General features: G+C 46.2%; 1 protein-coding gene across 1 annotated transcript in view; it reads right to left on the reverse strand.

The window, feature by feature from the left end:
* The window catches only part of GAP43 (growth associated protein 43), a 61,610-nt gene that overhangs the window by 11,630 nt on the left and 26,776 nt on the right, over window positions 1–23,204 (reverse strand). Inside the window, exon 2 of the mRNA XM_054813197.1 lies at window positions 17,089–17,722. Coding sequence (XP_054669172.1) covers window positions 17,089–17,722 — 634 coding nt within the window. The remainder of the gene's footprint in view (window positions 1–17,088; window positions 17,723–23,204) is intronic.

Genomic DNA, 23,204 nt, shown 5'->3' on the forward strand with positions numbered 1-23,204 from the left:
CTTGGGACCTACCCAGCTCCCGTCCGACTTGCCAAGATTAATTAAATCAGAGCAGATATCAGCTTATGACCATAGTAGCAGCAACCTCTCTGCTGATCATTTCTTTTGTGGCTGGTGGCTAGGGTTTTGTTTTCCTTTTTGTCTCTGTTCCACTGCAGATCTTTAAATTACCACAGCCGATGCCAAGAGAAGAGGAATTGCACAAACACTCTGGGATTCTACTACAGATGCAGGGATTTTGCTTTTGCTGCTTTCCCACTGTTTGTATAATTATTGCTGATACTGATTGTGCAGCTAGAACTCTCCCATGCCTTCATGCTAAAGTATTGCCCAGATCTACTCAGTCGCTGCTCTTTCTCTAGCATTTGTCATGCTTACTCCTTTCTCCCTCTGTCCTCTGCCAACTACAGCTTGGTCAGAGATGGAACTGAAAACCTGTGCCTCTGGTCTCCTCTTTGCTCCCAAATATTAATCTGGGTTTTCCTGTCCTGTTATAAGCAGACCTCGTCTGCCCCAGAGATGACTCTGTTTAGGAGAGTAAGAAGCACTGGAAGGCTCCATTTAAAATCCCTGACTTGTGTCTCTCTTAGTTTTAATGACATTTGGATCCAGATTTGGATCCAGGCTTCACAGCTTGATTCATCTGTCCCGATCCATCTGTCCTTCTAGCCAGCCAGAAGCCTATTCCAGGCAAACGAAGGAAGGTCTTGGACCGCTGAAACAAAATGCACTTCAGGTTCAGAGCTGTTGCTTATACAGTTCTCTTGCTGATCCAAGTTAGCCCATTGCAGTCAGCCCTATGATGCGTCATATGCAGTGCTAAAATCCTACGTCCTCCCCACTCGCTGCTTCTGAAAACTGGCAGACTTATGCTGGCCCAGCAGAACACTGAGAAATGAAGGAATTGGGTATTTCAGGTGAGTGGTTGTGTCTGGTCCAGGGGACTGACTTGCATGATTTCTCCCAAACCCCTGGTGAATCCCCCACCCGCTACAGACAGACCCAGGGTACCACCTGGTTCCTGTGAGCCCTGGGGGTCCTGGTGGGCACATGGCACCTGGGAGATCTGCATACCCTTGGCAAACCCTGCAACAAGGTGGTAGGGCGGGATGTCCCCACTGCAATCAGCAGACAGGAGGTCTGGAAGTTGTCCAGTAACTACCGGAAAGAAGCAGGCAAAGAAGCCTGTTAAGGTTAAAACAAAAAGGTGAATACGGCCACAATACATGGTAGTTTGGGGCTCCTATTCCTGGACTGCCTCATCTTTGTTTCAGCGCCATGTATGCCAACCTCAGTTGCTCTAGCAGAGCGAAAAAAAACAATTTCTGCCAGTCCCATGGCTGATGACTTTGGTCCAAGCTTGGATGGCTGCCTCTTTTTCTGATCCTGCTAAATCCTCAGAGGACAGGCAGCCCCAGTTCTGTCACCCCAGCTGCCTTTGCGCTTTGTCAGGCTGGAAAGCCAGTGGCTTAGGGACTTCCTCTCCCTCTCCTCCCACCCTGCGCCTTCTTCCCCCAGCACCACCATGCAAATCCCACCCTGCATCGGCATCTGTGTGTGCAGTAGAAGGAAAGGGAGGGAGTGGTGGGAGATGCTCAGGGTATGCAGTGTTGGGGAGGGGGTGCCGAGGGGAATCAGGCTCACGGCTCCATTGCAAAGCATCTTTCACAGTGTCTAGACACCAGCTGCCGGGTTGCCATGGAAACTCCCCAACTTTGGCTGACGGGAGGGAGCAGTGAGGTCTCCAGAGAAATGGGAGTGGTGGAGGAAGAGGGTGGAGAGAGAAAAAGGAGGATGTTCCTTGTGAATGTGAGGTGTTAACCCTGTTACTGTTACATTTGCAAATATTTTTGCTTCCTGGAGAATGGGAAAGAAGCATCTCTCCTTTCTTCCACTGCTGTTTCCTTCCCATACTACAGGATACAGCCAGGCCTGAAGGCTGAGACAAATGACATGCCTACTGCTGGCTAGTTGTTTATTCCTGCCTATTACCAGCACTTTTGGCCCAAACTTCCTATGTACAGTACCTATAACTGGGAAATTGCAATCCAGCTAGGGTTGGAAGAAGCCTATCAGAGTGGTTAGGTTTTCAGACAGTGAGATCTCCTTTAATAATGCCTCTCTCTTAGCCATTGTCATTGCTACAAGTGGATGCAGCTCCAGGGAGGACAGGGTGCTCCCACCTGACAGCAGCGTGATCTGTCACGGTGCTTCTGTGGGGATGCTTTGTTGCACCAGAAAGTGATGGGCAAGTGGGAGGCTGTGTAGTACAGTGGCTGAAGGGGAGGTAAAAACGCCCTTGTGGGGTGAGGTTGCCTTGGAGGCAGATGTTTTGCACTGGTATTGAATGGCCTCCTGCCAAATAGCGTCAAAGGTTCTGACCTCAACAGACTCCTACCAAGGCTCCACGGTCTTTACAGCCAGGGAGCCTGAAGTGGAGAAATGGAAGTGCCTTGCGGAGGGTCTCCCCAGCCATCAGATTGGGTCAGAGCTGATCTGATTCCCAATCAGTTGCTCAGCTGCCCTGCTGGAGAAGAAAGGCTGCCTTCAGGAGAAGTTCCAAGATACCAGCTTCTCCTTCTCCCCAAAAAGGGTAACTCAGTCAAAGATGCCTCTGCAGACACTCAGACCGCAGTTCTTCATTATCCACTGCTTGACTTTCCAGCAAGGTAGTGTACTGATCTTTTTACATACAATATCTGGATTGTACCAGATATATAAGATAAAACAGAATATAATATCCAGATCATACATTTATCATGAACTCAGACCTTCGTGAACATGAAGAGCTGTCTCCATTGTGACCTTCCCAAATTGCTACAGATGGCCAGCAATATAAGTATTTATTTGGTCTTCGTCACCACAACAATGGCCTAACTCGCAATCATGGAGGTATTTTATCCTTGTGGCATTCCAGTGAAGAAAGCAAAGGCTTTTATCTGCATTTTAGAGTGAGCAAAGTATGAAGAACTGGGCTGTGGTCACACAAAAGCCTGTGGTGTACCCAAGAGGCTGAGTTGCCTTGGCTCTTCACTCCAGCATCTCAATCAGTTCCTCTGCACACAGCAGCACTTCCATAGGTGTGATGCCTTAGTTCTGTGATTTCTGAAATTCCACAAAGTCCTAATTTCAAGTGAACACTGGAGGTGCAGCAATCTCAGCAATACCCTCCCCCCTGACAACCATCACAGGAAGGCATTCATTATTTCACCTGACGAAAACCTAAGAAGAAATAACCCACAAGTTGTTCTTTACTTTTCTCCTCCTCTGCCCCTGTTGGCTTCATGTAGGTCCTGCAGACCAGAAAGGCTACCCTTTTTAATTCCTTAAATACCTTGTGATTTGAACAGCTTGAATATAGAGGTTTTTACTTGCTTCCAGCTGTGGAATGTAACAGTTGGCAGCTGGTCTTGGCACATGCATTGCAAAACAGGATGTCCCCCTCTCATGCAACAGTATTCTTTTGTATCACCCATCTTTTCCCCCTTGCTGGGCTAAGTTCTGGAGCATGGTTTAGAAACAGAGGGTATGTGAGGGGAAAGAAGAACAAGGTCTTGATAGGACATACCCATTTATTCTTTAGCCTCTCTAGGGTGATTGCCCTGTGAGATCATAAGGGAGAAATCAGAGGAGAGATAAGAAGAAATGGAAATACCCTGAGTAGATCATGGCCAAATGAGCAAAATTCAGCCTTCCTGAAGTGACTGATGGTGATTCCTGTACAGCCAGGACATTTCTAGCAAAGTAATTAATTCAGGGAGTGAAGCTTACAGCACTTTGGGGATGGAGGTTTGGGTTTGGAGAGGTCTGGCAGATGCACAGAGAATAGCACAGCAAGTGACAGAAGTTTGATAGACAGATCAGCTCCTCAGAGTTCTGCCCATCTTACAGCTCTGCTGATCAGCCTGGCAATTGTGGTAGGATCAGCAGGGTGATAAAAATGAACCCAAAACCACGGCAGAATGCTGGCATTCACACACTGCTGATCCTGAAATAAAGAGGGATAAGGAGAGGAACAAAATGTGCAGAGTGCTAGACCTTTGGGTTCTCCATCTACAGCTCCCATCTCATCACACAGGACCAGCTGCAAGGCTGCTCTCCTCCCCTGCCCTGGCACAATTGGCCAGGGAAAATAGGGCAGAGGAGGAAATTTTCCATAATTGCAGCAAAAAGGTCTAGAAATTCCTTCAGTGCATCCAGAATTAATGCACTGCTCCTCCCCTCGTACTCCTCCCCCTTCAGCTGTCAGTGGCAGGAAAACAAATTGCTGCAGCCCTTACTACAAACCATGCTCCCGCCTCCCTTCCCCCAGCCCAAAAGACATGTGCCATTCATAAGCTGCCTGACTGCTGGTCTCCATTATTAAAGCCTAGAAGGCTGATAAATTGGGGATTCATGGAGCCTGCAAGCCTCCAACAACCAGATTGCCATGGAAACCAGAGGCAGCCTCCATCTCCAGCAGAAATGATATTGATCTAGCTGAAGGCAGGGAATTACAATCAAGGAGAGGATATAAAATGTCTCTTTCTCTTCCCTTTGCCATCCTCCCATTTTGTGTTTAAATGAAGGAGAAATTTCATTTACAGATCATGAGTTTGTTTCTGTCCATCATCACCTCCAAGGCTCTGCAAATTGGATGCTAAAATGAATTAAGGGCCTGTTGTCAGGCCTTCCACAGCCATCTTGTTGATAACTGTCCCCAGCAGTTGCAACATCAACAACACTAGCTCTTTGCATCAAAAATATTACTAATATTTCCCATATGCACAGCTGCTGGGCACACCTGTGGGATCCCAATGTGTTTTGTGGAGAATGGGCACTGAAACACAGCCGCAGCTCTCTAGGCGGCAGTTCAGGATTAATGTTGGACCCAGTGAAGCTCCTGGGAGCATTTGCTTTTCATTTCAACAGCAGGAGGTCATCACATATCTTATGACAGCCTGGACATAGGAAGAGGCTTTATGAACTATGAGCACTTGTGGGAAAATCCCCACTTTGAGACAACACGGAGTGGCACTGCTGGTGCAGAACAACCCTCCACTGTGCCCCAAATCCTCTGTCTGGAACTGCTTAATCACAGCCCTCCGGGGATGGAAATATCAGGATTCACAGCATCCATCCTGCAAAACTGGGTGGGCAGCTGGACACTTTCCCCAGCTCATACTGCAAAGGCCAGATCCTCTTCAGTCTGTCACCTCATCCCTTGGGTGCCGGTGAAAAAGCCTAAGGGCTGGGAGGAGAAAAGCCACAGCTTGCCTTAAAGTGGGAGGTTGGCGACTGCACAGTTGCCTCTTCCACCCCAAGAAATCTCTGTGACCAGCGGTGTGGTGATGCTTGCCCTGTAAGTGCTGAGCCCTAGGGGAAAGGAGGGTGTAGGGCAGCCCTGTGCCTGGTGCTGGCTGTTTTCAGAGAGCTGAGCTGCACAGCAGGAAGGAAGAAAGGAGGGAGCTGCCTGGAAAACCTTTCATGAGTGCTCTCATTGCCAGAGGCAGTCTTGCCTGTGAAGATGGCGGCAGCTAGCAGCCAGCAGCTAGTAATTCTGATTTTAATTCAAATCTGGGACTTTTTTTCTGGGGGTTTTTGTGTTGTTTTTTGTTTGGTTTTTGTTTGTTTGTTTGTTTGTTTAAAAAAACAAACCCACCCATCCTTCTCCCAGTTCAGGAGGGACTTTCCAGCCTCTAAACTTTCTGAGCGCTGGGCCAAGTGAACCAGTGTGGCTGTTCCACAGTAGCATCTCAGTTTAATTGGCTTTTCACAGTAACAGTTCAATCAGATGGGTAATGAGTTTGGCCTTGACATGAGGGCACCCAGCAGGGCAGCGGCAAATGCTGGGAAGACCTCACAGGGGCACAGCGAGGCAGCCCCAAGCCCTGTGCACAGCTAGCCATGCCATGGCAGCACAAGGCCAGGTTGCATCACCTAACACCCTGGAGCTGCAGGTATGTCCAGGTTGTCAATGGCAAAGTCGAAGTTCCTCAGTACTGTCCACTGTGGTGGAAAAAAGTACCCTTATGGGGTGCTAAGACAGCCCTTTGCTGAGCTAGCCTACAATGACAAGGCTTCTCTCCCTCATCAAAGGACATTTCAGCACTGCAGTGGCTGTCCCCTTCCTAACACTGCCAGCCCAAGGTGGCCCTGCCTCGGCTGTGGGGCCAAGCAGTAGCCGCTCCTCCACTATTTCATGCATAGCCAAGGCCTGCTGCAAAGCCCAGCTCTGCACAGGTCCACAGAGACTGAGTTGCCACAGCTCCCACTTGCAGAGTTTCTAAGTTTTTGGCTAAGGTGGAGCAGCCCATACTTTTGGCTTGGGCACCATCATTTTGATAACGGTTGTCACAGAAGAGGTCCTTATCTGAGGCGTGAACCCACCAGGCCTGAGCTGCTCTGAAATTGCTCTGAAATTTCACTGAGGCATAGGAAGTGGCACCCCACCATTTCATGCTCATGTTGTCTCCCCTGGTCCTCCAGCTGATTTTATTTGCGCTAAAGGTCCTTGGCTCGGGTCTTGCCTGCTGGTAGCAGAGCAATGTCATGAGATATCCACGTGAATGAACATGTCTCTCCTACTCTTCGTCTCCTGCTGGAGCTGTTCCACTTCCATAAATCATTAAATATTCATTGGGCCACAGTAAAACATTGACTCTCTAGACCGGTGGTGAGGGCACTCATCTGGAATGGGGTGACCAAACTCCACATCCCGGCTCCAGCACATAAATAATTTATACAAAGTGGAACAGCTTTAACAAGAGGGATCAGGGGAAACTTTGTCCAATAGCTCACTGGATTGCAGCTTCCTAGGGTAAGGCATGGGCCCGTCTTGTCTTCTGTCCCATTCAGGAAGTACCTGACCCTCATGTGCTAGCTACTCTAAAAGCCAGCAAAGGTTTCTCTTAGTACTTTAATCTACAAATCCCATAATTCCTGGTACTGTACATTATGTTTGGTTTTGACAAATTAAAGGGTTCTTTAATGAAAAAAAGAGTATCACAGAAAAATTCCAGCCCAGCAGGACTCAGAAGCCCTGCATGGAGGTGGTCAGAACTGCAACTAAACTTGACTCCTCTGTTTGGTAGAAACACATGTATGTGTTTTGCTAGAAACAAGGACAAGAAGTAGTTGCATGCTACGTCAGTTAGGAATGGCTGGAATTTTCTCCTTGTTCCCCGATGTAAAAATCAGTGACTCCATCCATCTTTCTCACAGTCATTTGGCTTCAGCCATGAAGAAGGTTTCTAGCTTGAGGCACAAAGAAACATTTTCTTTCTCATTTTGTGTCTCTTTATTGAGTGCAGTGAACAGTGCTGGGTTAGTATCTCTTGAGACCGAAGCCTGCTGTTCACCCAGTGGTGCTGCTCAGCAGCAGTTCTGTGCATTTCTTCCCCCTGCCTTCCTGCTGGGCCTCATGTGTGTTTGGGTGAGGTTTTATCATGGACATGGTCAAGTTCATCCCCTGTGCCTGGCACCATGTTTGGCCACACTGATAAGTCTCCCAACAAAGGCTTGGCAGTAGTGCTGGGACAGGTTTGTGCAAAGAGTACCTTCATCCCCAAAGACAAGCTTAAAGGCGTGTACCAAAACTGTTTACACTGCTGAAGGATCTCTCAAACACCCACCAGTCCCGCTGACTTGCAAACCTGCAGCACCCTGAATGTCCATGCCAAACACTAGGAACTGTACTGTAGGATGGGTGCAGGACTGGGCAGGTGTGGTACAGGGTTAGGAGATCTAGGTGACAGTCATGCCTGCTCACTGGCAATAAAGAAGTTACTTCCTTTCACTGTGCTTTCACCATCTGGAGCCCTGGTGTGCCAGTTGAATAACAGACTGTGAATGCAAAGGGTCAGACAGAATTGGTGCTTGTATAAATTGCAGCAGCCCTACTGAAGATAACCTCAGAGCAGCCGTCTGATCAGACCCTGTGAACGCGGGGGATATCCATCCCTTCTGACCACAAGGGAAAGCAGAAGACCAATATTACGATATTGCACTGAGCCCCTCCCAAGGGAAGAAACATACAAACCATTTGTGAGCAGATCTAAGATTAAGACCACAGACTCCTTCAATTTGCACATCTTTCCCCGCGTGCAGCGGGGCATGCTCCAGCCCAGGGCTTGGTCTCCTGTGGCATATCCCTTGTTTCAGCACTGATGACTGAAGATTACTCTGAATTGCTTATGACATGGATGTTGAAATGATGGGTGAAATCCTACCCTTACATAAGTTAGTGAGGCTTAGATTTCAGCCCTGTAGCTGCAGCTACAGCTGGTGAGCGTTGCCTCCAAACGGGCTGTAAAAGGTGGGAGGAAGGATGGAGGAAGAAGGAGAGTTTGGAAGAGAAATTTTGGAATAGGTAACACAGGGTGTCTAAACTGGAATACATACTCTTTCATTTCTAAGCCCACACCCAGTGAGGGAATGGAGTCCTATACTCATCTAAAAACTAGGCAGTTATGGACTTAGTCCACATGAGCTCGCGTCCACACCTCCCTCCCAGAGGCTTGTGTGATTTCCAAATCAATGGGTGCCCAAAGCCTTTAAGAACAGCAAAGGGGTTTTTTAAAAGTACTTTCCACCACTCCAACTTTAAATTACTTTTACTTTATTCCATCTTTCATCTCTTCAAATGGTTATTCAGTAAGGTCTTTGAAACATTTTTCACAGCTGCTAAGACAGTTCTGCCAAAGTCAGCACCACTGGGGAATGCTCCTGCAGACTGGTCACAGCTCTCGCTCCTGCCCTCCCATCCCTTTCCCTATACGTGCAATGCATTGTCAGCTATGGTTCTGCAGCACTGCACCACTTCAGCATTGGGATTTGGATGCTCTTCTAAATGTCAGAAAGATTTTCTTGTTCATTAAGCCCTGTAGGTTACAGGTAATGTCCAGTTATCATTACTAGCATTCCCAATTACCGTGTCTTGCTGAAGAAAGATGGAGAGGTTGAATAGTGTCTTCCACCTTCTGCTTTCTTTCACAATGAAAAGAGGACTCACTTGCTATTGCTTCAAGGTACAGCTGGAAAGTGTGTGGTCCTTTGAGCACTGGATAGTTGGGACCTTATGACCTTTATCTAAGACTTATTTACATGAAGCCTTGTCTCACTTTTCCTGTCATTAAGAGAAGAGCATTTTCCTTTACATCTCTGGGCCCTGTCCAGGTTTCCATCATTCTTTTCTTGACTACTCTGCAGCCCTGCGAAGGGCAGGTGTCCAACATGGGGTCCTGGCTGCCAGAACCTCAGCTGAGATTTTCAGCTCTGTTCCAGTGTCCCATGCTGACAGCGATGTAGCTAAGGACACAGAAAGAAAAAAAGAAACATTTCCACAGATCACATTCACATTTGGAGTTGATAAAGCCAAGGCTCTTTATATGGTACAGGCCATTAGAGCTAAAGGATATGCAAAGGGAGCCTTTAGCAGGGAATACAGAACCAGGAAGAAAGTCACAGTTCTAGTAACCTGCCAAACCAGACCAGACTCCTCTGCAGAGAACAGCTAAGCACACAATAGCAGCACTCTCCATCATTCAGTTCTCCCACACACATTGTCATGAAGTGTCTCCTCTATTTTCTGCCTGAAAGGCATTCAGCATTAACAGAGAGGAAAGCTAGGGAATGAGGAAGCTCTCCTTTAAGTCAAGCTTGCAGCATGAATGTAGTCTTGAGAAATGTATTGCAGCTAAAGACCTGTTCAAATTGAGCTTGTGCAAGTTGGTCTTTCACAGGTCTATTGGAGGTCCAGAACTGGAGGTGGAACCTATCCCACAGAGCTGATGCCAGTGGCTTGACTTGTAAGCCTCCTGTCACTGCCTACGTTTTCTTTGGTTCTCTTGGCCGCTGCCCACTCTCACAATTATCTGGGTGAATAAAATATTTGTGCAGTGCCTTTACAAAGAGGAGAACTCCCAACTCCACAATGGACCTGGATGTCATTGCAGTCAACAGTGCTCATTGGGCAACTGTCTTCAAAAAGCAAAGATGTTGGTGTGCATAAGGACTACGATGAGGAGCAAAACAAGAAATGTTGCCTTTCTGGAAATACATGTATACAAGTACAGCCTTTTCTGGACTAATGTGTACAGTGTTTGTCACCCCATCTCATAAAGGACATTTGCAGATTTAAAGGGAGTGCAGAGAAAAGCAACAAAGGTGCTAAAAAGCATGGGAATAATTTCATATAAAAAGTGATTGAAAGCATTGTTTGTGGTTTCTTCCGGAAAGAGGTGAACAACAAGATCCTATGCTCTCTGTGCAATGCACATGCTGTATTATGCTATATATAATAAGCAATGGCATAAAGGAGGGCTATGAGAAGCTTTTGGTTTTTCTGTCACATAGCACAAGCACAGAAAGATATTTAAGGCAATGGTGACAATTCATTGGTGAACTTTCTGGCCATCGTACAGTTGGTTGGAGTTGGGGAAGCTGTTGACACTTAGTCAATCAGATATTGCGCTTTTATATATATGCCATATAAAGCCACAGTTATAATTGGTATCAAAAGAGATAACATATCACATTTTAACTGTGAAACCAAATCCTAGGCATCAGAGGACAGGGATGAGTCCTAGCTGTACAGAAGCAGTTAATCCCAAATCTGCCAATGGCAATATTTGGTGCTAGCCACTGCTACAGAAGTACAGTAAATGGATGTTAGGTCTGACCTGGCTTAGCAATTCCTATGTTCCTCTACAGTTATTTGCATGGACCATTAGGAGCACAACTTCACCTTGCCAGAGTCCAAGGAGCTGCTGCAGAGATTGGAAGTGATAACTGAACTGCCGCTGATAATCCAGTATTAATGCACTTACTATACAGTACTCAAGGAATGTCTAACTAATGTGATCATGCTGACCTGGTGAACTTTCCCAATCCCTTTCCTCCACATGTGGCAGTCATCTGTGCCACTGAGTCAGTAATGCTACCTTTAAAGTGCTGCTCCTTGGAGCTGTAAATCCCAGCTGATACTCTGCAAGCTTAAACCCATATGAAAAGTTCAGCCTACTTGATCCTAGTGTAAAGGCACTGGTGTGGTGCAGAGTACTGCTGGCAGCTACAGCAAACAGCTGCCACTTAGATTTCATCCTCCTTCTGTCTATTCTGTCCACTGGTCTGCTATTGGAACCCTTCTCAGAAGAAAATGTGGTTATCATTTATGGCAGAAAGCCTTCCTCCCATGTGAGGATTTCAGAGCATTTTCTAAAGTTGGTCTGAGTGCACTTGTAGTGGACCACTATGGAAAACATTCTAACAAGGAGACAGTGATTTTGAGCAAAATCTAGGTGGAGTTTAACCATCCGCCTTGTCTGTAGAGAGCCATGTGTTAGCGTGAGCAACCTCTATACAACATGAGCCCATACCGTGACATCAGTATGCACTGTCTTAAATAATACCACCTGTATGTACTGCTTGTAAGAGCCCCTTCCTATGGTGACTTGTAAGAGTGTAATTCTCTCAGCAAACCTTCGTATGTCATGTAGAAAGTTCAGTATTGCAAGGGTTCAAGACTGATAGCTTTGTTCAGTTGGAAGAATACTATAAAGGTGTGAAGAAGTGTGAGGCTGGCCAACTTTCCCATGAACAGGAACTCTGTGCAGCATGTCACGATCAACGAGGAGGGGCTCGGCCAATACTGCAACAGCTGTGGTTCCCAACATCAGAAAGGATGAAAGATTGCTGTCACCTTTCCAATAATCTCCATCCTTCACAAAATAAACCAGTTAACCAGCCTTGAGTGTTCATGCCTTTCTTATTGAGGTCCCAAAAGAACTGGTATCTCCTTGGTACAAAACAGTGGTTAACCTGCTCTCCCTTTCCAGAGTCAGCTCACACCTTGTCATCAGTAAATATGCTTAGTGCCACCTAAGATTTCATTAAAAGAGATCAGGTCCTGCTTCACCACTAGCTCACTAGCTGAGTTCCCACCTATATGGGGCAAGCTGCATCTCATTAGAAAATAGCAGACCTGAGGCACACATGGGATCAGAGACAATATTTCACTGCAACACAGGAGGAAATCCTGCACCTGTAGCAGGTAATATGTAGGTTTCCTGTTCTATGGAAAATTGTGACATTCCACTTTCCTCATCCTGCCCCTCACATAGCTATTTGCACCAAGGCAAAGCAGGCTGTGAAATACATATGCAATGCTTATACCTATGTAGACACAAGCAAAGAATAAAAATTTCAGAGCAATGGAGGACTAAGCACATACTTTGACACCTTTCAGCATGTTGCAGGTAACCAAAATTGCATTTATATTCTTACTTTGTTGCTGGAGTAGTACTATAGACAAGAAAATGCTGGCATGCTTGCTTAGAGTTGTTCCCTCTGGGGCGGTCATGGGAAGACTACTGCATTTGTATCACTTTCCTCAGCTGCAGGTGTAACAGCAGAGATAAGCTCCCATGAAACAGGAATGGCAGTGAGGGTGTTCTGCCTCATGCCAGCTACCCATGGGCCAAGACTAAAATTCCAGTTATACAACTGCTATCCCCTTGCGTAGTGCAGGCTGTACCTTCTAGCTGGTACATGACAATAGACAGTCCCTTTTTCCAAATCTTTACATAGCCAGTGCTCCCTAGGTGCAGCAAGTATTGTCCTTGCATCAATATGCTGACTGAACTGACAACAAAGAACTGATTCAACTCTAAACCATGAAAAAGGATCTGCAGGGACTTGCTCCCTCTGAGGAAGCGAAGATGGTGCCTCCCAGTGCTCCTTGCTTGCAGGATACAGGGCCCTGGGGGAACTGCTGGCCCGCTTACATATGAGGCAATTGTCATCTGGCTGATTTTTCATTTCAGCTGTGAAACTGCTCCATTGTAAAGCTATTTCATCAAGCTAGAGAAAGCATTCTTCATTTCCCAACAAAAGAAGATCCATTTGTTTCCTTAGGCACAATTTACTCTTTCACATTTCTGGGCTTTGTTGTATTCTTACCTGACAATCTGAGAGTGCTTTTGATGTGAGAGCTAGCCAGATTTGGAGGTGAGACTTGAAAACCTGGGAAAGTACAAAGAGAATCTAACGTTGTGTGACATTCACCTCCTCTCCTCCTCCTAAGGCACACAGTACCCCATCTTCTTCTATAGTCTGCTGTGCTGGGTGCTGGTCTTGCTTCAAAGCTGCACTAATGTAGACTCTTTCTAGTGACTTTGATGGAGACTCTCTGGATTTAAGCCAATGCAACCTAGATTAGAATAAGTCTCACTTCCTCATCTGTATGTAATGTATAAATTTCCTCCTACCACTTTTGAATTTTGTCCTGTTGAATAGGTTGGCATCTAAGGCAGCCTCTCTAAACACAATGCCAACACCAAAGAGGCAAAAACTGGATCATAACAAGAAAGCCTATAAACGTAGGTCTTGGCAAGGATGCTCAGATAAGAGAACACCTTCTTGGCTTGTAAGTCACCCCCAAAAGGAGTAAAGACAACTAAGAGATTGTCCTTCTTACACCAACCCCCCATTGCCACTGCACAAAGCCCACCGTCTCCTTTCATGGTTTACCCAGGGTGGAATCCATCTACTTTTTCCATATGCTTTCTCATACATTGAGGATTGCTTAGAAACTGCCCTACTGTACAACTGGGAACGTGTGGGGTACCAGATCAACTAATACTGGATACTGGACAGCTGTTTGAAGTCATTTCCTGAGCCACTACCAATAGACAGAGTATGTGGAACTGAATAACAAGAAGAGCTGAGGGCTGTCAGGGGAATTAGCGACTAGTATGAATAATCACCCTGCCTCTCCCCCACTTCAGAAACACTAAATATTAAGCAATAAATATTGTGCATTTCTCTTTATCTGGTTAGTAATTCCTTTCTCCTCTTCCTGTCTTTTTTGTCCTGCCCTTAGATGAAGGTGTCCTTGCCTTTTGCTTGTGTTTGCACCAGGGAAGATATCCACAGATAACACGATACAGCCGTTGTAGTAAAATTCAAGGCAGATGAACACCACCACACAAAAGTAGCACGGTCGGCACGCCTCACGGTAGTAGCAGCCAAGCACGCCATGGCAACCAGCCAACCGATGACACTGGCTAGGAGCCAATTCGATTTATTTTTGGCAGCCTGACACGGCATACTACAGTGCCAGTCTTCGATCACGGAAACGATAAGAGATGACCTTTGAAAGCCAAGGGGATGACTTCTGGGAGAAGAGGACTGATGAAGCTGAAAGAGGATCTGTCCCCAGGCTGGAGGAGTACTGGAGTGGCAGATGTTTGGTGGCCCTCCCTCTTTCATGAATGACCAAACCATCGCAGCCGTGCCAGCAACCACCAGTGCTGTGTTTGCTGGGGGATGACTGGGAGAAAGGTCAAGACATGGCAAATGTCTTTAAGTCTATGGAAAGAGCAAGTACCAAGAGAGAAACAGAGAGGTTTAAAGAGATGAGAGGGGGTCATAGGATGAAGATAGGAAAAAGAAAACATTGGCTTTCTGTCAGGAAATATTTCCTATCTGTGGGAACTTTTATACTGTGATGATACTCTTTTGTGGAATATTCTTTAAGCTTCTTACTATTCTGGACATTGTGTATGGAGCGTATTGCAGAACACAACCCAGCATACTCAGAGAGATGGACAAGAAGGCCTATTTAATCTTTTTTTTGCATTTCTTTCTTGGATGGCTCTGGGGGCACTTACCCAGCTGTTCGAGTTTGTGACTGGAAGGCGGACATAATACTGGAATAGGAATTTAGAAAAAAAATCTATATTCATTAACATTTTAAAGAGACTGTCAGTTTGACTGTGGCCACACACCTTCCATGTTTGCTTTCTGCAAATATTGGAAAGCTTGAGTATTACTGCATGCATATTGAATAAGTATAAATAAATGCACACACTGGCCTTGGACACTCAATCAATCACTGAAAACTCATTTTTAAATATAAATTGATTGTAGATTTTCCAACTTACTCTGTTGGGTAGATATTTACATAAGTTACAGTATCATGTGCAAATGCATATTAAATAATGCATTTAAATGGCCACTTCAAATGATGTTAAAGTCAGCAGGAACAAGGGGAAAATATCTCCAAATAATTTAAAATACTGCATAGAAATAAACCATTCTTTGATGACTGGTGACTCAAAACAGGTAAAATTAAGTAAATTAAATAGCCTGCTACTATGAATTCCCTACTTCTATCCATTACAGCAGATTAATCTGAAGAAAAATGGAATGTTAATTCAAGGCAGAATCATTATCCTGTTTAGGAATAAGGCACCCCAAGTCTTAGAGTTAATTAGCACTCATTATCCTGTGTACAGAGGACCCCAAAACACTGATTCACTCTGTCCTATTTTTGCCATTATACCTTTGCCCAAGTATAAAACCAACGCAAGTACAGCATGCAACATACCAAATTAGATTTTGGAAATCACATGGCATTTATTTTGCCAGTCAACTCATCACACAAAGTAAGAACAAAGGGCTAGAGACCTGGTCAACAAAAAGCCAACTTGGACAATGCAATTTCAAGGCTTATCTCTAGGAATGTTTAAATGAAAGGAGGTAAAGCCAGCAACCCTTTGTTGTTGTGTACATTCAGTTTATACTCATGCTCTTGAAGGCCGCTCCCCTTGTCCATATCTTAAATCATAAATGTTCTGCATGAGCATGCCTCCCAGTGCTTATCTGTCCTTTTGGATATCTGTTCTTTCCTATCTATACACTGTGTTGAGCAGGAACAGAGTTGTCTGAAGCCCTGAGTTAGCTATGAAGCTTGGAAGTCTAATTAGAGGGTGGGAATTGTCATGTGTGGAACAGAAGTAGTGGACCAAATGAAATGATGGAGAAACATAAGTAAGTTCAAGATCGGATGCTGAGGCTCTGTAACATTTACATCAGGCTGTTTATAAATATCAAGGTGATATGCCACATTTTTGCCCCAACAAGCTAATGAATGCAAAATGCCCTGTACAACTGAATGTCTCATGAATGTGGAGGCCAGTTATGCTTGGCACTGTCTCTTGATTGAGTTTCATGTCATGCCTTTCTCTGATGTTGCCTTTTTTTTATTTATGTTCTCTTTCTTTGATAACGTAAGGAAGGTAAAGATTAAGAGCAAAAGTATCGTCAGGTCTTTGATGCATTTTCTACCCAGCTCAGGATCACAGTTCAAAACCGGCTCTTCTTTATGGCTTGGAAACACTACACCTCTGTCAAAAATCCTACTTTTGCCTCTCAAAACTTTTCACCTCTTCCCAGGGGAACTAGTTAAGCAGAGTTGCACTCAGTCAAGAGCAAAGAATTGAAAACACCTCCCGGAGCGACTGTTTGCATTCAACCCTCTCTTCTGTCCTCACTCACTGAGCTGTCAGGGCCTTTAATCTTCCCTTTCCCTACCTGATCCTCTTACCATGTGGGTCTGACCCAGCTGACACATCTAAAAGCTTCATGCAAGTATGGCTGTCATGGGCTACCCCAAATACAGAAGCTGGAAGTATTGATGTGAATGAAACTGTAAGCAATGCTGATAACAAGATGTTCCTGACTAGGATGTGGTTGTACCAAGAATCTCATCAATTTACAAGCAGATGGAAAAAAGACCCTTTATGGCTCCTTCTTGACCATCTCACCAGCAAGGCTAAATGACCTCCTGCAGTATGAGAGTGCTTTTGCCTTGTGAGATTTTCAGCTCAACTTGGCAGCCTCCAGTAAGCTGGTATCAGCTCAGGCTGTTTATTTACCCCACTGGAGCTGCCTGTGCCAGTGTGACTGGGAATGTTCATCTCCCCCATTAGCATATGCAGAGCTTGGGGAGCTCTCCCAGGCTCCATCAAGCCTCCTAGCTGGCTGACACTCCCACCACCAGGGAAAAAAGGGCTGGATGGCACGAGGAACAGGAGCCTCAAGAGGAGGTGCAGTATTTCCAAAAGCTGCTGGGAAGCAGGGAAGAGGGTGTTAAGCAAGAACATGCAACTGCCCCCACCCCTAAAACCCAACAAGGGCATTCCCTTCTTAACTCTCAGTCTGAGCCTGCACCCCGTTGCTGGCCAACCTCAGATGCATCCCCAAGAGACAAAGGGAGTCATCCATTTCTGGAGAGGCCCATTCGCTAGCAAGTCATTCACTCACCTGTCTTCTCTTCGGTTTGGCTGCTCTCCACTGTCTCCATTTGGGGTTGCGCTGTTGCCTTGGCAGTAGCATCCTCTGCGGCAGGGGTGGTGGTGGCAGTGGTGTCAGCAGCAGGCACGTCGGCTTGTTTAGGCTCCTCTTTGTCTTGGGCTTCGTCAGCCTTCAAGGACGGCGAGTTATCAGTGGAAGCTTTAGTGGCACTTTCCGTTTCAGCGGCAGCAGCAGCAGCAGCAGCGGACTTTTCCTCCGAGGAGGCGGCAGGAGTGGCAGCCTGTGGGGCTGGCTGCTCTGAGCCTGTGTCAGCGGCTCCATCGCCTTTTTTCTCCTCCGCTGGCGCGCTGCTGTCCTTGCTGCCCTCCTCCAGCTGGGCACTGTCAGCGGCGGCCGCTTCTGTGGCAGTGGGAGCCTCGCTCTCCTTGTTCTCGGCCGCTCCGCCAGCAGGGCCTTCCTCCTTCTTGTCAGCAGCATCAGCCTCAGATGCCGGGGCATCTCCCTTCTTCTCCCCCTTGAGCTTTTTTCTTGTTATGTGTCCACGGAAGCTGGCCTGGATTTTGGTGGCTGCCTTATGAGCTTTATCTTCTGGTTTGATGCCATCTTGCTCAATCTTTTGGTCCCCGTCCTCATTTTTTTCAACCTTTGAAAAAGAACAAGGGAGGAGGGCAGAGGAGAAAACAGGGAGATAAGTTAAGATTTCTCCAGGTGCAGGCCAGGCTCTGGTTTGATTGGGAATGTCCCACCTTCCCCTCCTGCTAACCAGTGACAGGTTTCAAAGCAGCCTTTCCATTTGGTACAGGTTTGAAGCCAGGTGGCTCTAATTTCATCCTAGGGCTGGACAGACACGGGGGCGGGGGCGGGGGTTGTAAAAGGAATTTAAAGCACCTCATCATCTCCTTCAGCAATGCTGAGAGCACCTTGGCTGTGTGGAAAGGCTTGCACTAGCTGGGTTGTCTCTATTCCCATGATTTATTTTCCCATCCATTTTGAAATGCACCAATTTTTTTCCCCTACTCATTTTCAAAACACTCTCCTGAGGGAGATTTTCACAGTCCTTCCAAATTCACCTTTGCCTTCAAGTCTTTGTTTCTTTTTAATGACACCTTGTTTCACAGGTGTGTGACTCTAATGACACCAAGTGTTTTGTCCTTTATAGCTTTTTGGCTCAGGATTGCCAACAGGGAATAGTATTGCTGCCCGCCCCACCACAGATGCATGCTGTCAGACATACATGGATATTCACAGGATATACTCCTCACAAATGCCCTGACTGCAAGCACTCCAAGTGCTTTGCCTCTGCTCCCCACTCATGGTTTTAATGAAGGAATGGTAGGCAGATAGATATCAGTCCTTCCAATTTCAGCAGATTATTATTTCTCTGGCTACTGAGGGGGGAATTCAGGCTTGCAACAAAGAACATGCATTCCCCATGTTTTTTAGACATAAGCCATGCATTAGAGTCTTAAATGGGACCAAAACAGAGCCCATGCCTCATGCTGGCCTGCTGCAGACAGATAATACTCAGTTGGTAAACCCCCACTGAATCTACAGGACATGCTTCACCCCAATAATTCAGCAGCCCTTGGGCAAGTAACAGCTCAGCTGTGTATTGATGAAAGGACACTCTTCTATTAATATTCCCATTGGGAAGCCATTCAAAGGAGCTACTCGGAAGCAGAGCCGCTGGCCTCTTTGCTGTCTGCACCTGGTTTCCCACACTGGCTCAGGTCACAAAAGAAACAAAACGAGCTGGCTGAGAAAGATAGCAAGCGTTTATTCCTGGGTGGGAGGAGGAGACCACTCCTTAGGCCATCACAACTGAGAGGTGCCATCTGGGGAAAGGCCCAGGACCAGAAGAGCAGAGAGAGAGGACAGCCTAAAAATACATTCAGAAAGAGTGCAGCAGGAATAAGGGAGAAGAAGCCACTGCAGCATGCACACGTGGCACTGGAAACACCATGCCTGTGAAGAGGGGGAGACAGGACTGGCCACGCTGGCAGCGATCACTGGGAAACTGACTGGAAGTGATCATTTCCACAGGGTGAGACAGCGTCAAGCGCACACGTGTGAGTAAAGCCGTGCCAGTGAACCAAGCGCTTGGCCACTGGCATGCCAGAGGTGATACCCACTATCTCCTGCTGGGTCCCCAGTGAGCGCTGGATCCCCCACCCTAGCACTGGTGCCCACTTGGGATTGTTCCCCAGGTAAACAGGGGTAAGCTTGAGGCAGTATGGTGAGCTTGAGGGGGTATGGTGGCCAAGGAAGGAGCAGCCCCAAATCATCAAGGAAAAGAGCCACTCCACACAGCTGTGCAAGGGCAAGGATGGGTCTATATACAGCAGCAAGTCTGGGAGTGAGGCTAGGCCTCAGGATGCTTATGTAGAGGGTGAGTGAAAAAGCATGTGAATGAATATGCAACTGATATTAATACACAGAATTCAGCACAAGGAGTTTTCATGCTCCTGACCATGCCCAGGGACAAGATGGTTGTTGTACCTATCACAGGGGTGCAGCTGAGCAGTTACATCTACACTTCCCCAAGTGCATAAGTGACATGGTACACAAAGTGGGCTTTCATGTTCGTCTCAGCTTGTCAGAAAGCAGGTGATGGTTATGTGTAAAGACAATGCAGACGTTAGCATGCTGTAACCATCCATGCATGTCTTTTGCTTGCATAGCTAACTCTGCATTGTGTTACACAGCATCTGGGGTAACCTTTTCAGCCTATTTCAGCGCAAGGGGATGGAAACAAATCCAAAGTACCTTTAAACCAGCATGTTCACAGAACAGCTGTGATCGAGCCAGGGTAGTGCAGAGCTCTGCACAGGCTCATCCATCCTGCTCCTTGGGCAAGTTTTGCAGCTTGCAGTAAGTCCTGTGTTGCTGTGGCAACATCACTACTAATACCTGGACTAGCTGGTTTAAGGAGAGCTTGAGTATGCCCACATTACAGTGTAGCCACAGCAACATGGAGATAGACCAGGTACTCCTTTGTAGCACTGTGTAACACTCAGATGCCCTAGCTTTGACTCTCTCCCTCTAAGGACTGTGGCCAATTTCAAACAGCAGCAGGACTAGGAGACTGGAAAAACAATTTAGCCATAACTACAAGATCTTGAAGGTCCTGTCCCATATGCCTGATTCCTGCAAAACCACTCATGAATGTGAAAAAATTGTTAATCCCTGGACAAAAACGAAAACTATTGACTGAAGGGAGATCTCTCTTGCCACTGACCTTGCTGCTTTCACCTCCCACGTACCTCCCGCGCCAACCAGGACAGCTATTATGAAGTGTGGGCTGCTGCACACATGCCTCCCCGACTCCAGAGCAGTTACCCTGTTACCTCAGCTGTGCAGCCCTGCAAAGGCTTATCTCCTTCCCACTGCTAGCAGGAGGCCAGGGCGCAGCGTGCCGCGGGGTTGGCTCTCCTGCTGTTCTGACAGGTGAACCCATGGAGAGCTGTGACTGCCAGCCAGCCCTTTACCTTGCAGCGCATGGGAGAGCACTCATCTCCCCAGGGAGGTCAGACTGAAACCTCTCACCTGCACCTACTGCATTACAGAGCTAAATGCTTCCTCTGCTATTCCGATGACATCATTGTCTTCTTAGCCAAGTTGGGATGACATCATTTTGAGTCCTTGCCAGATCACAAGGTTTGCAACTGCAAGATATATTTCCAACAGGGTGCTTTTAGCATAATTTCAGATATAAAAGATAAGAAACATGAGGCTGGGGCAGAGGTGGAATTTAAGGTCATGGATGAAAGAAATGTACTAATAGTTTGTCTGTGCCAACTGTAGCCCTCAGGAATCCCATTTCTACACCGTCCTTCCCTACTGAAGCATCCCAGGCATTTGAAATTACTTATTTTCAGGCTACTGGCCTACAGCTACTTCTGGGGTAGGACATGGTATCCATATAGTATGTGTGTCATTTTGTATAACAATGGGTTGGGTGAGAAACAGATTGTTCAGAGGGAAACTTCTGTTCACACAAAAAAAGACAAGGGCTGTTCATCTGTGGATTACGCACACAGCAGATAAACCTTAATTAAGGAGGCTGCTTAAAAATAACCTGTATACAGTGAAGCTCCTGGAAAGCAATTTATCTTCCTTGGAAAGCTGAAGGGGTGAGTCAGCCCTGCCAGGATGTATTGAAAAACATCTCAGTGGAAAACAAGAAATCTGTCTGTCTTATCTATCTGCCGTGTGTGTATGACATCTTGTTTGTAGTATTGTGGCTGGAATAAAGTGACTATTATTACTAGTGTTTGCACAGAATCTAGAGCTCCCAGCCAGGAATCAGGTCTGGTAAGGATAGGTTTCATATATTAGTATTCCATCACACACTCCCTTCATTTACACGTTAATGTGTAATGTAACCTCATAATAGTACTTAATATTGACTTATTCATGACATTGTAAGTGTGCATGCAATGTACTGTCATTTTACACAGAGGAAATGTCCTCTGTTTCATTTACTGTGAAACAAATCATAGATCGTTCAAATGGCAGAAGGACTTGAAATCACTGAGGCTGGTGGACACATAGTTATAGGGATATATAAAAGGACATACATAGTCAAATGTGTCCATTTTCTTAGTTGGACCATCCCCATGTACCCGCTGAGGCCTGTGTGCAAAGCTTTGCCTTTATGAAACACACTGTTAAGCTTTTATGTCTCTATCTACACAGCCCACAGCATCTTTCCAATCCTAGAGGGATGATCCTCTCACCATCTCCATCTGCTTGTCTGCCACACCTCCAGGTTTCTAGGACATCCCTTCCCAGGCAGACTGTTCCTGTAAGTAAGACTTTCCTTGCTGTCACATAGCTGAGAGAGTAGGAGATAAGAAATTAATGTTTAAGACACAGGTAGGGCAGAGGTTAGTTCTTAGGGACCAGGAATGTGGAAATTGCATGGAGCCATGACCCCGAGGTTTCTAATCTCTGGCCACCTTTCCACCTTCCACCTCCAAACCCACAGCTTACAGAGGAGTCAAAATATGGCAAAGAATAAAGAGTTACTATAACCTCCAGGCCCTTCTAAATGTCCCACATGCTGGTATGTCAGGAAAGGAGAAATGGAGAAACTTGATGTTTTCCAGATGTTCCATGTGTTTGCAGCCACACATAGGCAAAGAGCAAGAAAGGAAGGGACTGAGTGCTTTGGTCCTTGCTTGTCATTTGTCCACTTGTCTCTCGTGGTGTACCTCATTGCCTGGCCTTGGAAAAATAATCACATAGTTTTGTATTTTGGATGCTGGGATGGAGAGATCAAGAGCGAGCTTACTGTTCCATTAAAAGGTCTTTCAATATTACACGGTCCCCTCTGTCCCTCTCTATAGCTCTCCCTTTCCTTGTGTTTGTCCACCAAAATATAGCGTGTGTCAACCTCCTTAATATTCATCCTAGGATCAGGCTGTCATACACTCAGTCATCACCCTGGTATACCGCTCCTTTCTGTCCTTAGATAGGAGCTCCTCTTTAAGATGACACCAAACTCCAGAGCCTTTCGATTCACATTGCCATCTCATGGTATTCTGAAATCTGTGTGACACGAGTCCAGACTTAGGACTTACACAGCTTTCACCAGAGAAGGCATCAATACTGGCCAGAGCCTGGACATCCATAGGACCAGTGACAGTTATCAATAATTTGCTTCACAACCCAAGGGAAATATAATACCCTATTATTAAGAAAAAAAAAAGAAAAAAAGACAACCCATGCTCTCCAGGCAAAGATATAGGGACCCCAAGTCGTTCCTTTCTCATGACACCTGTGCTAAGGTATTTGTGGAAATCTTTTCTTCATTTAACTAGGTGAAGTAGTGCTGAATCAACTAATTGCCTGTGGTAGTTGTGGACTTAAGGTGCATCTCAGCCCATGCTCTAATCTTGACTAGAGCACAATGTATGTTCCTACTGATATTATTCAAGGTTACTTGGGCCCAGACTCACAAAGAAATTTAGGCACCTGACGCCCATTGATTTCACAGGATTGAGTCACCTCCATGCTTTTGTGGGCCTGGCTCTACATGACCTGATTTGTCTCAGAGACGGCATTTAAGGAGCAGAATGCATTAAAAAAAAAGACCAGCTGTCTCCCCAGAAGGAGTGAAG

Source organism: Grus americana, chromosome 1, assembly GCF_028858705.1.
Source record: "Grus americana isolate bGruAme1 chromosome 1, bGruAme1.mat, whole genome shotgun sequence".
Taxonomy (NCBI): Eukaryota; Metazoa; Chordata; class Aves; order Gruiformes; family Gruidae; genus Grus; species Grus americana.